Source organism: Tamandua tetradactyla, chromosome 14 (assembly GCF_023851605.1).
Source record: "Tamandua tetradactyla isolate mTamTet1 chromosome 14, mTamTet1.pri, whole genome shotgun sequence".
NCBI lineage: Eukaryota > Metazoa > Chordata > Mammalia > Pilosa > Myrmecophagidae > Tamandua > Tamandua tetradactyla.
The window spans coordinates 48,023,411-48,038,583 of NC_135340.1; the positions used below are offsets into that span (position 1 = coordinate 48,023,411).

The following is a 15,173-nucleotide window of genomic DNA, read 5'->3' on the forward strand; positions in this document are numbered from 1 at the left end:
TGCCTTGTATTTCTTTTTCTTGTCTAATTGCTCTGGCTAGGACCTCCAACCAATGTTGAATAATAATGGTGATAATGGACATCCTTGTCTTGTTCCTGATCTTAGGGGGAAAGTTCAATTTTTCCCCATTGAGGATGATATTAGCTGTGGGTTTTTCATATATTCCCTCTATCATTTTAAGGAAGTTCCCTTGTATTCCTATCTTTTGAAGTGTTTTCAACAGGAAAGGATGTTGAATCTTGTCAAATGCCTTCTCTGCATCAATTGAGATGATCATGTGATTTTTCTGCTTTGATTTGTTGATATGGTGTATTACATTAATTGATTTTCTTATGTTGAACCATCCTTGCATACCTGGGATGAATCCTACTTGGTCATGATGTATAATTCTTTTAATGTGTTGTTGGATACGATTTGCTAGAATTTTATTGAGGATTTTTGCATCTATATTCATTAGAGAGATTGGTCTGTAGTTTTCTTTTTTTGTAATATCTTTGCCTGGTTTTGGTATGAGGGTGATGTTGGCTTCATAGAATGAATTAGGTAGTTTTCCCTCCACTTTGATTTTTTTGAAGAGTTTGAGGAGAGTTGGTACTAATTTTTCTGGAATGTTTGATAGAATTCACATGTGAGGCCGTCTGGTCCTGGACTTTTCTTTTTAGGAAGCTTTTGAATGACTAATTCAATTTCTTTACTTGTGATTGGTTTGTTGAGGTCATCTATTTCTTCTTGAGTCAAAGTTGGTTGTTCATGTCTTTCCAGGAACCCGTCCATTTCATCTAAATTGTTGTATTTATTAGTGTAAAATTGTTCATAGTATCCTGTTATTACCTCCTTTATTTCTGTGAGGTCAGTAGTTATGTCTCCTTTTCCATTTCTGATCTTATTTATTTGCATCCTCTCTCTTCTTCTTTTGTCAATCTTGCTAAGGGCCCATCAATCTTATTGATTTTCTCATAGAACCAACTTCTGGTCTTATTGATTTTCTCTATTGTTTTCATGTTCTCAATTTCATTTATTTCTGCTCTAATCTTTGTTATTTCTTTCCTTTTGCTTGCTTTGGGATTAGTTTGCTGTTCTTTCTCCAGTTCTTCCAAGTGGACAGTTAATTCCTGAATTTTTGCCTTTTCTTCTTTTCTGATATAGGCATTTAGGGCAATAAAATTCCCTCTTAGCACTGCCTTTGCTGCGTCCCATAAGTTTTGATATGTTGTGTTTTCATTTTCATTCGCCTTGAGGTATTTACTAATTTCTCTTGCAATTTCTTCTTTGACCCACTCGTTGTTTAAGAGTGTGTTGTTGAGCCTCCACCTATTTGTGAATTTTCTGGCACTCCGCCTACTATTGATTTCCAACTTCATTCCTTTATGATCCGAGAAAGTGTTGTGCATGATTTCAATCTTTTTAAATTTGTTAAGACTTGCTTTGTCACTGAGCATATGGTCTATCTTTGAGAATGATCCAGGAGCACTTGAGAAAAAGGTGTATCCTGCTGTTGTGGGATGTAATGTCCTATAAAAGTCTGTTAAGTCTAGTTCATTTATAGTAATATTCAGATTCTCTATTTCTTTATTGATCCTCTGTCTAGATGTTCTGTCCATTGATGAGAGTGGTGAATTGAAGTCTCCAACTATTATGGTAGATGTGTCTATTTCCCTTTTCAGTGTTTGCAGTGTATTCCTCACGTATTTAGGGGCATTCCGGTTCGGTGTATAAATATTTATGATTGTTATGTCTTCTTGTTTAATTGTTCCTTTTATTAGTAGATAATGTCCTTCTTTGTCTCTTTTAACTGTTTTACATTTGAAGTCTAATTTGTTGGATATTAGTATAGCTACTCCTGCTCTTTTCTGGTTGTTATTTGCATGAAATATCTTTTCCCAACCTTTCACTTTCAACCTGTGTTTATTTTTGGGTCTAAGATGTGTTTCCTGTAGACAGCATATAGAAGGATCCTGTTTTTTAATCCATTCTGCCAGTCTATGTCTTTTGATTGGGGAATTCAGTCCATTCACATTTAGTGTTATTACTGTTTGGATAATATTTTCCTCTACCATTTTGCCTTTTGTATTATGTACATCATATCTGACTTTCCTTCTTTCTACACTCTTCTCCATACCTCTCTCTTCTGTCTTTTCGTATGTGACTCTAGTGTTCCCTTTAGTATTTCTTGCAGAGCTGGTCTCTTGGTCACAAATTCTCTCAGTGACTTTTTGTCTGAGAATGTTTTAATTTCTCCCTCATTTTTGAAGGACAATTTTGCTGGATATAGAAGTCTTGGTTGGCAGTTTTTCTCTTCTAGTAATTTAAATATATCATCCCACTGTCTTCTAGCTTCCATGGTTTCTGCTGAGAAATCTACACATAGTCTTATTGGGCTTCCCTTGTATGTGATGGATTGTTTTTCTCTTGCTGCTTTCAAGAGCCTCTCTTTCTCTTTGACCTCTGACATTTAACTAGTAAGTGTCTTGGAGAACGCCTATTTGGGTCTATTCTCTTTGGGGTGCGCTGCACTTCTTGGATATGTAATTTTAGGTCTTTCATAAGAGATGGGAAATTTTCAGTGATAATTTCTTCCATTAGTTTTTCTCCTCCTTTTCCCTTCTCTTCTCCTTCTGGGACACCCACAACATGTATATTTCTGCGCTTCATATTGTCCTTCAGTTCCCTGATCCCCTGTTCAAATTTTTCCATTGTTTTCCCGATAGTTTCTGTTTCTTTTTGGAATTCAGATGTTCCATCCTCCAAATCACTTATTCTATCTTCTGTCTCTTTAAATCTATCATTGTAGGTATCCATTGTTTTTTCAATCTTTTCTACTTTGTCCTTCACTTCCATAAGTTCTGTGATTTGTTTTTTCAGATTTTCTATTTCTTCTTTTTGTTCAGCCCATGTCTTCTTCATGTCCTCCCTCAATTTATCGATTTCGTTTTTGAAGAGGTTTTCCATTTCTGTTCGTATATTCAGCATTAGTTGTCTCAGCTCCTGTATCTCATTTGAACTATTGGTTTGTTCCTTTGACTGGGCCATATTTTCAATTTTCTGAGTGTGATCCGTTATCTTCTGCTGGCGTCTGGGCATTTAATCAGATTTCCCTGGGTGTTGGACCCAACAGGTTGAAAGATTTTTCTGTGAAATCTCTGGGTTCTGTTTGTCTTATCCTGCCCAGTAGGTGGTGCTCGTGGCACTCGTTTGTCTGTGGGTCCCACCAGTAAAAGGTGCTGTGGGTCCTTTAACTTTGGAAAACTCTCGCCGTGGGGGAGGTTCGCCAGCCGAAGCGGCTTGGAGGAGTGCCAATCCGAATCTCCCAGCAGGCCCGGGGATCCGAACGCGGGGAGGGTCGCCGGCCGCCGCAGCCCGGGAGAACGCTCGTTCAAATCTCCCAGCCAGTCCCGGAGTGCCAAGCGTGGCGGGAGGGTGCCAGCCGCTGCGGCCCGGGGGATTGCACCGCTCCCAGCCGGACCGGGAAGCCACGTGTTTGGAAGGGACCCCGGTCACCGTTCTCCGCGGCCTGGGGAGGGGATCTCCGATCCAATTCTCCCAGCTGGTCCGGGGGGCCGTGCGTGGGGGGGGGGGGGGCGCCAGCCGCCACGGCTTGAGGGGACCACCTGTCCAATTCTCCCAGCCGGCCCGGGAAGGAGGGAGGGAGGGACTCCGGCCGCCTGCCTCCCCAGCCCGGGGAAGCCCGCGCCCCTCGGCGATCTCACCGGAGCGGTTTCTCCCAGCTAGTCAGCCATTCCAGAATGGGGTACGCTGTCTTCTTGATCTCTGTCGTGGATCCGGGAGCTTTTCTGTATCGTTTCTACTCCCCTAGTAGCTGTTCTGGAGGAGGAACTAAGACCCGCGCGTCTTACTAAGCCGCCATCTTCTCCGGAAGTCCCTTTTTTGTTTTTTTGGTAAGTCTTTTAAACTAAAAAGTTTTTTCAAAAAAAAAGATCTTTCCTGTCCATTTATAGTTCATCCCTGCCCCACCCCCAGTCCCAGGAATCTACTAATTACTTCCTTCTACCTGTTTCCCCTGATAAAATGTTTGAAATATGAAGCACTATTTTTACAGATTCTGCCTCCTACACCCACATCCTCTCTTACTACTGCTCAGTGGTTTCAGCAGCCTGAAAATATGATTAGTAGAACCATGTCATGAGTAAAAATGCCTCTGCTACTTTTTTCATCATTAGGAAATTCAAAGCAGAAAGAAGCACATTCCTCATAGATTTCATCATTTTAACAGCTTTCAATGATGGTCAGTAAGAATGCAGACTTATCATTACAAATATCAAAGAACTAACTCCAAAAAAGGATAATTTTCTACACCTAGCAAATTACAGTACAATTAAAATCTTAGACTTCAAGAATCTGTGTTTTGTTTTATTTTACATTTATGTAATTATAAGTAAATTCTATCTGGTGAACTGCTAGTTAATACATCCCTGATTTGCAAAATGACCAAAATCAGGTCTAGAATCTAATTAAACTCAAGGTAACCATAAACTGTAAGGAAGCTCTCTGATCAAGCAAAACCCCTGGGGTCCGAACAATGGGCAATAATTTCAGCAAACATGTGGGCAGGGATGATCAGCAAATGGGTATACAAATTTTAGAGTCTTAGCCTGCCTACTGACTCAACCAATTATTAAGTCAAAAATACTTTTTTTGTGTTTTGTAGTCTCACCCAGAATAACTTTTCACATAATAATTAAAAAAAGAACTATGCATGAAATATAGAAGTGAAAAAAAAGATGATAATCACAGTGTCCATGTAGCTCTTTGTAATTATTAATAAGCAGAGACCAAAAGATACCTGAATCAGTTCACATTCAAAATGTTAACTTCATATAGAGTATAGTATAATTGTATATATATGCATGATATGACCACTATAATGTTCATTGCACAGAATCAATTTTATTTAGTCACTTCTGATATCTAATAACTTATCTTCATCAATTTCATATTTAGAGTGAAACTGTGACTGAATAACATTTATCCAAAGTCAGCTACGTCTATAAAACCAGAATTAACCTTCACAAATCTCACAATGCAGAGCTGCCTACAATAATGAGAATAAAAGACTCTCCTAACAAAAAGAATTCCAGACATTAGCTAATAAGTGAGGAGTCAAATTTAAGAAGAGTTACTGAAATAAGCAGACCTACTCAAATGACCCTAAAAGTAAATCCTGATGATTTAATTTCTTCAAGGTAATCTGTGCATGAGGAGCCAGAGAAGACTTTTCATGCAAGGCTCAGCATACTCCCTCTTTTCCTCCACCCCATCACCAATTCCTTTAGAGAGGCTGACGGTCTGAGATGACTGGTGAGAAAGCCATAGGAGTATCCAGGATAAAAGAGTATTTCTTTATCATAAACTTCTCCCAGGATTTCAATTGTCCTGCTCTAGTGCAGACCTGCCAGCCAACACATATCTTTCTCTCTATGATTTTATTTATGTCCAAATTACTCTCCTTTATATTTCTTCCTTTCCTCCCTGAAAATGACAACCTCTCCATCATTATTACCAGTTCACTAGATCTACCCTCAAAGTACCCAGATACATATTTTATATTTTAGCATTTTTTGTATATTTTAATTCAGATTAAAGAATTTCTCAAACAGTAGTATTTCTTATTTTAGAGGGTATCAAAGCAGGTATATTATTTCTAAATACACTCGAGGTTTCTGACAAAAGTATGTCAGTAATTGTTTGCATCACTTCATTATAACAGAAACCACTGTACTAACCATGGCTTCATTCTGCTGACACTATCTTCAATGTCTTGTCTAATTTCATAAGTTGATTCTAAGCGGAAGAGATTAAAGTTCCTGAGGAGATAGTCATGAAGAGTCAAAAACTGCAAGTTCAACTTGGGAAGAGCAAGACAACCTGAAAAAGAAAACAACATACATATTAAAACTACTCATTTAATAAGACATCTGTTCTGATTAAGAAATGGCACCATAAGTTTGACAGGAATCTAATTAATAATATGTGAAACATAGCATATTTGATAAATTTTATTATTTTTATTTTCATACAGAAATTGGAATCAGGTTAACAAAAGGTATCTATTAAGAAGTGGGGTGTGTGATGAAAATGTTCAAAAGTCAATTGTGATGATAATGGGGATATTGTGAACCACGGACTGTACAATTTGGATGATTATATGGTATATGAATATATAATATATCTCAATAAAATTGCATTTAAAAAAAAGACACCATATAGGTAAGAAGTTGCTTACAGAGATCCCCACCCAGGACTTTAATGGGAAATGCACAAAACTATTCATGGCAGGCTGTTTTTGGTCATAGGAAGTTGGCAGTTTGAGGTTCCTGATCACTGGGGAAGCAGAGTGGTAAAGTGGGTGGGTGAACACTGCACAGTGCACTGCAACAGTCAGGACTGATGGACTAGATGCACACATGGCCACATGTATAGATCTTAAAAATAAAGGGGACATTTTAGATTGTATATATGTTATTAGAATAAAATATTTTTTAAAAAGCCATAGGACTGTACCACACAAACTGGAATCTTCATGTAAACAATGGACTATAGTTAATGGTATAATAATACTCTTTCATCAATTCTAACAAATGCACCACACTAATGCAGGGATGTTATAGAGGGAATATTTGGGAACTCTGCATTTTCTGCATGATTTTTCTGTAAACTTACAACTTCTTTAATAGAAAAAAGTTAAAACACAAATAAAATTTAGAAAAAGAACTGGGGATAAAGAGTTTCAGTAATACATATAAATCTGTACATCAATGATTCATATACAAACAGTGCTTCTTAAAAGTATTTGAAGATATTTAACAGTCTCAAGCTGCCTGAAAATTCTTCCTTCATCACCTAATTTATACCTGGTAAATCCAGAAGTAAAAAATGCTACAATAAACATGGCTCAAGACAAAATTTATCATGAAAACTGAATTCATATATTACATTGCTTAACTAACCTCCAGTGATTACTGTGGTACCTTCCCTGTCTTCTGGCTAAACTTTAAAGTAAAGGCCCTGCATAATATTCCAGACTCTCTATTCCTGGAGTTACCTACCCCTGACTATATTAGTAAACATTTTTGCCATTATTTTCACTTAATACTATAACCCTTAATGATAACTGACCAAGCATTCAACAGCAATGTCAGAAAGGTTAAAAAACAGCAGAACTCGAAAAAACATTTTACTGGCAAATTATATTTTCATCAACTTTATCCATACCTACCAAACCAGAAGCAATAATGAACCTATAGGCAAGAAATATCAATATACAAAAATTTCACATCATTTTCCTAGTGACTCAATTTTTCTACCAGGCCCAATGCTGAAAGAGCTAAAGTAACTGATAAGGCTCATCATATACAACTGGACACAATACATAAGTCATAACTGTGCTTAATTCAAATATACATATGCAAGTGACCCAGAAATTATTTTGGCTATCCTTTTAAATAAGACTGTTGTTACAAAGGCACATAGAGCAAATACCCTAGCTCTGCATGTTAAATTTAATAAGAGTATTTAGTGATTAAAAAAAATCCTTAGCACTAAGTACACAAAATATTGAATAGTCTGTAGCTTCTATTTTTTGGAGTACCAGAAAATGATCCTAACATTTAGAGTAGAGAATGTTTTCAATTGCTATGATGCATTCTAAATTAAGTTCCATGTTGACCTGAATCCTGTTTCCTTTTTTTTTTTAATATTTTTATTGATAAACCACATACACACAAACATTCTTAACATACAAACATTCCATACATGGTGTACCATCAATGGCTCACAATATCATCACACAGTAGTATATTCATCACCATGATCGTTTTTTAGAACATGTGCATCACTCCAGAAAAAGAAATAAAAAAAGAAAAGATTCATACATACCATACTCTTTACCCCTCCATCTCATTGACCACCAGTATTTCCATCTACCCCCTATATTTTAACCTTTGTTCCCTTTTTTCTATACCCTTACCACTTCCCTTCATTGATCACTAGTATTTAAATCTACTCAATTTATTTAATATTTGTTCCCCCTATTATTTATTTATTTTTAACCCACATTTTCTACTCATCTGTCCATACCATAGATAAAAGGAGCATCAGATACATGGTGTTCACAATCACACAGTCACACTGCAAAAGCTTTATCATTATACATTCATTTTCAAGAAACACGGCTATTGGAACATAGCTCTACAGTTTCAGGCATTTCCCTCTAGCCTCTCTAATATACCTTAAACTAAAAAAGGGATGATATTTATATAATGCATAAGAATAACCTCCAGGATAACCTCTCAACTTTGTTTGACTCAGAAGTCACATCTGAGCAATGAAAGAGGTTCTCTGGGGGTGACTCTAATGCTAAATTTCTTTTTTTTTTTTTTTTTTTTTTTTGGCATGAGCAGGCACAGGGAATCAAACCCGGGTCTCTGGCATGGCAGGCGAGAACTCTGCCACTGACCCACTATTGCCTGCCCTCTTATGCTAATTTTTTTTTTTTTTTTTTTTTTTTTTTTTTTTTTAAGAGGGAGGAAGGGAAGGAAAGACAGAGAGAAGGAAGGAAGGGAGGAAGAAAGGGAAACATCTTTAAACATTTTCTTGTTTTATTGTATTTTGTTTGTTTGTTTGTTTTTTACATGGGCTGGGGCCGGGAATCGAACCGAGGTCCTCCGGCATGGCAGGCAAGCACTTTGCCCGCTGAGCCACCGCGGCCCGCCCCTCTTATGCTAATTTTAATTAGGCTTACCCTATCCTTTGCAGGGGTAAGTTTCATATGAACAAATCCCAAGACTGAGGGCTCAGCCTTTTGATTTGGTTGTCCCCACTGCTTGTGTGAATATCAGGAATTCTCCCAATGGGGAAGTTGAATTTTCCCCCCTTACTGGCCATTCCCCCAAGTGGACTTTGCAAATACTTCTTTTGAATCCTGTTTTCTTAACCATACCTTCCCCAGAATAGTACTCTGTAGGGACAATATTTTCATCCCATATAATTTTCTCAGTTGGGTACAAAGGCATCTGGTTCAGCTGCTGAATCTGAGAAATTCGTCGTTCATGACGAGATACCTAAAAGGAAAAAAACAGATTCGTGCATCTTTTAGAAGCATCTTTTTCAATTATAAGAACTTATGGAGAAATTACCATAAATTATGGAATGAAAATTTTCATGACTTTCAATTAGTGAAGCATCTACTAAAAGATTTTTTTCTCATTTTTCACTTTCCTTATACATCACAGATAAAAGCGCTACCATTAGTGATGGGCTTTGGAATCAGACAGGCCTGACTTCAATGACTACTTCCTCTACTTATAAGCTATATAAAAACTGGACGAGTTACTTCAATCACCCTGAAGTTATTTTTCTCTTTTGTAAAATAGAGAAAATGCCACTTACCTCTCAGATTTCTTGTGAAAATGAAATAGAATATTTTAAAATAAAGCACATGGCACATGACAAGAGCTTAAAAAGTCTAGCATTTTATATTCACCAATGTAAGAAAAAATTGGGAATGCTAAACCCTTGGCAATATTTTCATTCTTAAACTAACTAGCTCTACAACTTGGGAAGTTCATTAATTCCCTGGCCAAAGTCTCTTCCTTCTTTATAAAATGAGAAAGTTGGATTTGATCTCTATGTACCCTTGCACTGTTAACATTATAACAATCTACCTCAAATATAGAAATAAGTTTGTAACCTAACTAACCTAATGCTAAAATGATATATTTGAAAAATGTGTCACATTCTCTTCAGTAAAGATGATTATTTTAGAAGATATTGTTATGTCAAAAAAAGTATATTTCAAATTTTTAATCATAATTTGGATATTAAAAGAATCTAAAACTCTGAGGAAATACTTTAGGAAAAGGGAAAAATGAAAAAATATTGTAGTACTATAAAATTTAAAAAATTGTTCTGTTGGCATAATTATTTAAATTTTCAGGCTGAAATTTTGGTATAAGACCCTAAAAGGCACAAAATTAGCTTTATACTCAAACCTACATTCCATGAGAAAGAGTTCTTTCTATAGTGAGGGTTTACTATTAATCCCCAAGCTTGAATTACAGGATTTTACACTGTCAGAAAATATCACAAGGGATTTTTAGAAAGCACTATAATTGGAAATAATGAAAAGTAATTTGAAGGCAAAGATGATGGCCTAAGAGATATATTTCATGCAAGTGAATATATTGATAGAAAAGTATTTTCCATACTTGAATTAATTTTCAAAGCCTTCCCAAGGATTTTTCTCCAAATGGCACTTGAATACCTGTTACTAGGCTTAAAACTCCTGCTACAAATAGTTTCTGATCATTGCTTCAAAATTTAGAATATCATCTTCTTTCCTATAGTAAAAGGTACTGCATTTTACATGCTATATTAAAAGTAATAGATTAGAAAACATGTTTTTTTGTTTTTTTTTTACTTTTTTATTGCATTATATAACATAGAAAAAGAGCAAGGAAAGAAAAAAGCACTAGTTTTCAAAGCACTCTTCAACAAGTAGTTACAAGACAGATCCCAGAGTTTGTCATGGGCTACCATACCATCATCTCAGATTTTTCCTTCTAGCTGTTCTAGAACATTGGGGGCTAGAAGGAATAAATATTTTTTTTATCACTACAATCCACTTTTCTCTTTTTTCTGAAAAATAACATATATACAAAAAGGCAATAAATTTCAAAGCACAGCATAACGAGCTGTAGAACAGATTTCAGAGTTTGGGATGGGTCACAATTCCATAATTTTAGGTTTTTACTTCTAGCTGCTCAAAGATACTGGTGACTACAAGAAATATCAACTTAATGATTCAGCAAACATATTTGTTTATTAAACCCTACCTTCTCTATAAGTTTAGAATACTATACTCTTTCCTACAGTAAGGTATTGCACTACATGCTGTATTAAAAGTATTACATTAGAAAATAAATTGTAAAACTGTGCCTAATACAGTTTCATATGCATAGGAAAAACGTAAAACTACAGTGACCCAGTAGATGCTTGTACAGGCACAAAAAATGGCTGAAACATTTGAAAAGCTACTTAATCTGATAGCAATGAGGAAACAAAAAGTTATACTACCTTATCATTTGCTTACCCACCAGAATGGAAAAAACTGGGAAGTCTAATACTATTCAGTGAAAGCAAAAGCTTAGAGAGAGATACTTTAAAACACTTTGTGGCAATGTATGCCTTTTGAAGGGTAATTTGGGAGGATTTTTTACATTTTAAATAAGCATACATTTCAATCAAACAATTTCATTTCTGAGAACCCTCCTAAGTATCCACACTGAGACATAAAAAGGCCAGAACAAGAACTACATCACTATCTGTAAAAGTAAAAACTGTAAGCAATCTGAAGTGTGTCTACCAGTGGAGATACAGTTAAGATGTCATCCATTTATGGAAGATTATACTGGAGTTAAAAATAAAGTAGCTCTACATTACTGAAATGTACAGGACCCAAAAATATAACATTAAATGGAAAAAAAAGCAAGCAGCAGAACAATTAAAGTGTGATGTAATATATGTTTAAAAAGTATACCCGAAATTAGATTCCTATACCGTGTATATTTATATGTAAATGCATAAACAAGTTCTGGAAGAATGAGTTTTGATCTACATACTTCAATATTATACTAAAATGCACTCATGAATTACATACACAATTAAAATCCACAATTAAAAAATATGTATCTGGAACAATACACATAACTGATTATCTCTGGGAAACAGAATGCAGGTCAGTGGGGAACAAGACTTCCACTTTTTAATCTCAAATTCTTCTTTATTGTGTTTTACTTATAAAATATATTACTTTAAATTAAAAAAAAAAACCTCATCAAAAAAATGAGTTTGGCAATAAAGTATCAGTGGCAGAGAGTTCAAACACAATCGAGAGGCTACTCAGGAGGCTACTCTTACACAAGCTTCAGTTAGACATTGCTACCTATCGTAACCTGCCAGACCCTAACCAGGACCATTCCAACCAATCCTAAAGAACACCTAGGGCAATGTATTTCCACAAGGGTTCCGTGCACTAGAGTAACTTCTCAGAAGCCGACAACCTCCAGATGGTCCCTGGACCATACAAGTTCTGAAACCTAGAGGGCCCAGCCTCTCCAGAACATTTAATAGTTCCATCTACCTACCCCATATTAGTGACAGACCCTTCCAACATGAAAAACTTAAAATGGCCATAGCCCAAACCATCCCTAAAGAGAAGGATAGAAAGATCAAAGGTGATGGTGGAATTATACAAAGAAGATAGGATTTAACAAATGAATATGAATGCTGAATCATTAAATTGATATCTTTTAGTCCCCAGTATCTTTGAGTAGCTAGAAGTAGAAACCTAAAATTGTGGAACAGTAACCCACATCAAACTCTGAAATATGTTCTACAACTAATTGTGGTACTGTGCTTTGAATTGTATTGCTTTTTTGTATACATGTTATTTTTCACACAAAAAAGCAAGAAAAAGTCGATAGTGGGGATAAAAAAAATATTTAAGCCTTCTAGCCTCCTATATTCTGGAGCAGCTAGAAAGAAAAATCTGAGAGGATTGTATGGTAGCCCATGACAAACCCTGGCATCTGTCTTGTAACTACTTGTTAAAGAGTGCTTTGAAAACTATTGCTTTTTTATTTCTTTGCTTTGTATATATATTACTGTATTATAAAAAAAAGTTAAAAAAACATTTGAGTTTGGGAGTTAAATTCTCTTATCTTCCCCAAAAGGTTGAGAAATTCCTTAGAATTCTTATAACATTAAGTCTGTGATAACTTACCCTATTTTTTAAAATCCCTAAGATTTTCTAACGATAAAGACATAGCTTTATACTCAAGGCATTATTTTTAAAAGATCACTTTAACATTTATACATATGAATATATATATGTATTGTACTCCTTAGAGGCAAAAACAGGTTTAGCTACCAAATATCTACATATCCCCGATGCCCCAACTCAGTGACTGACATAAAAACTGCTCATGTTTGGTAATACAATGAATTCATGCCATCAGGCATTTTTAAGAGATAAAAGACCCGAGAAAGGAAATTCAAGGGATGAGAAAAGAAACCAAATGAAAATCAAATGATTATATAATTCCAAAACAGCTGATCTAACTAATCATTAGCCCAGAGGATAAATGTACCATATCTACCTTTTAAAATGATTTAAAAAGTTGGCAAAAACCATACTTACCAGCAATTCTAGAAGAAATTCTTTATCAAAAGTTGTTTCTTGATTTTGGGGAAGGGTTGGCAACAAGCAGAGGTATGATGCCACCTGGTGGAGTGTGTCTGAACTGGAAAACAAGGAATATTCAGATCAGAATATTTTATTCATAACAATTCATTTTACCTCACTTTTGAAACACATAATTTGACAGATAGCTTTAAAAGTTTTATGTGGCAAATATAATGTGACACAGATAGAAAATGCCAAAAATCAGTAATGAAAATTAAAACCATAATACAGGGTTCTCAAAGTATCATCTGCAAAACTTTGGTCCCTAAAATCCTTTCGGGGAGACCACAAGGACTTTTTTCTTTTTTTATATTAACACCAAGATATTGCTTGTTTTTGCTTTTACTATTTTTATATTACACTGACAGCAAAAGCAATAGTGGGTAAAACTACTGGTATTTTTTAATGTGGATCAAGGCAGAGGAAGGAAGGAAGGGAGGGAGGGAGGGAGGAAAACAAAACCAGCTTCGTTTAAGAATATCTTTGATGAAGCAGTAAAATGTTCCGAATTTTATTAAATTTACACTCTTTGAGTACCTTTTTCTAAAAAGTATTTTGTGTGACAAGATGAGAAGTACATATAAAATACTTTTGAAGCAAAATGAATTATGATGATGGTATCTCAAGGAAAAGAACTTGTCTTTTGAATTTCAGCTGAACTAGTCATTCTTCATAGAATACAATTTTTACTTGAAAGTCAAGGATAGATGAACTGTGGCTATTCAGACTTGCATAAATGGCAATTTATCTTAAAAAATGGTCTTAATAAGCCTGTCATTTTAAAGAAAACAAGTGATAATATGCATTGACAATGATAAAATCCGAACTGCCAAGTGAAAAATAAGAATTTTGCAAAACTTGCATGCATTATTGTGAGCATGACAGCTTTCCAATACTTAAATACTGATTCAATGCCCCCCAAGTTTTCCTCAAGCCACTTGATAGTCAAAACCTCCCTATAAACCAGTCCCTGGCAACCACTAATGTGTTTTCCAACTCTATAGTTTTGTCTTTTCCAGAATGCCAAATAAATGGAATCATAGATTATACAGCATTTTGATCTGGCTTCCTTCATTTAGCACAATGAATTTGAGATTCACCCATATCACTGTGTGTTATCTGTGGCTGGTTCCATTTTATTTGTACATAAGATTCCATTTCGTGTTTGTTTACATTTGAATATATTAAGTTTATGTATTCATTTACCATCTAAAGTATATCTGCATTGTTTCCAGCTTTTGACAATCATGAATAAAGTCACATATATTTTTGTACAGATTTTCACGAGAACCTAAGTTTTCATTTCTCTTGAACCTAAGTGAGAATCTGGGTCATATGGTAAGTGCATGTTTAACTCTACAAGAAACTGCCAAAATTTTCCAAAATGGTATATACCATTCTGAATTTCCACTAGCAATGTAGGAGAACTCTGATTGCTTCACATCCTTATCAGGAGTCAATACTGTTTTGCAAAACAATTCTAATAGGTATATAGTATCTCATGTTTTTAATTTACATTTCCGTAATGAAAAATGACATTTTTACATGGGCTGACATCTCCATTTTCTTTTGTGAAGTGTCTGTTTATATACGTTGCCATTTTTTAATTAGGTTTTTTTTTAAAAAACTGAGTTCTGAAACACTGAAATATCAATTAATTATTAGAGGTGCGTTTTACAAATATTTCTTCCCAGTTTATTGTGTGTTTTTTCATTCTCTTAACAATGCCTTTCTAATAGCAGCAGTCTAAAACATGTTGGTAACCACTTACCAATTTTTTTTACTTTATGGATTTATTTTGATGCCTGAAGAAATCTTTACATAACCCAAAATATAAAATTTTTCTCCTACCCTTCTTTCTAGTAGCTTTAATTTTGATAGGTCTATGGTCCATTTTGAATTATTTATCATA

General features: G+C 35.2%; 1 protein-coding gene across 1 annotated transcript in view; it reads right to left on the reverse strand.

Annotated features, from left to right (window-relative positions):
- Nucleotides 1-15,173, reverse strand: part of AQR (aquarius intron-binding spliceosomal factor) — a 129,204-nt gene that overhangs the window by 69,377 nt on the left and 44,654 nt on the right. Inside the window, exons 14-16 of the mRNA XM_077127386.1 lie at nt 13,217-13,319; nt 8,957-9,077; nt 5,742-5,883 (exon numbers count right to left, since the gene is read on the reverse strand). Of these exons, the coding sequence (XP_076983501.1) occupies nt 5,742-5,883; nt 8,957-9,077; nt 13,217-13,319 (366 nt within the window). The remainder of the gene's footprint in view (nt 1-5,741; nt 5,884-8,956; nt 9,078-13,216; nt 13,320-15,173) is intronic.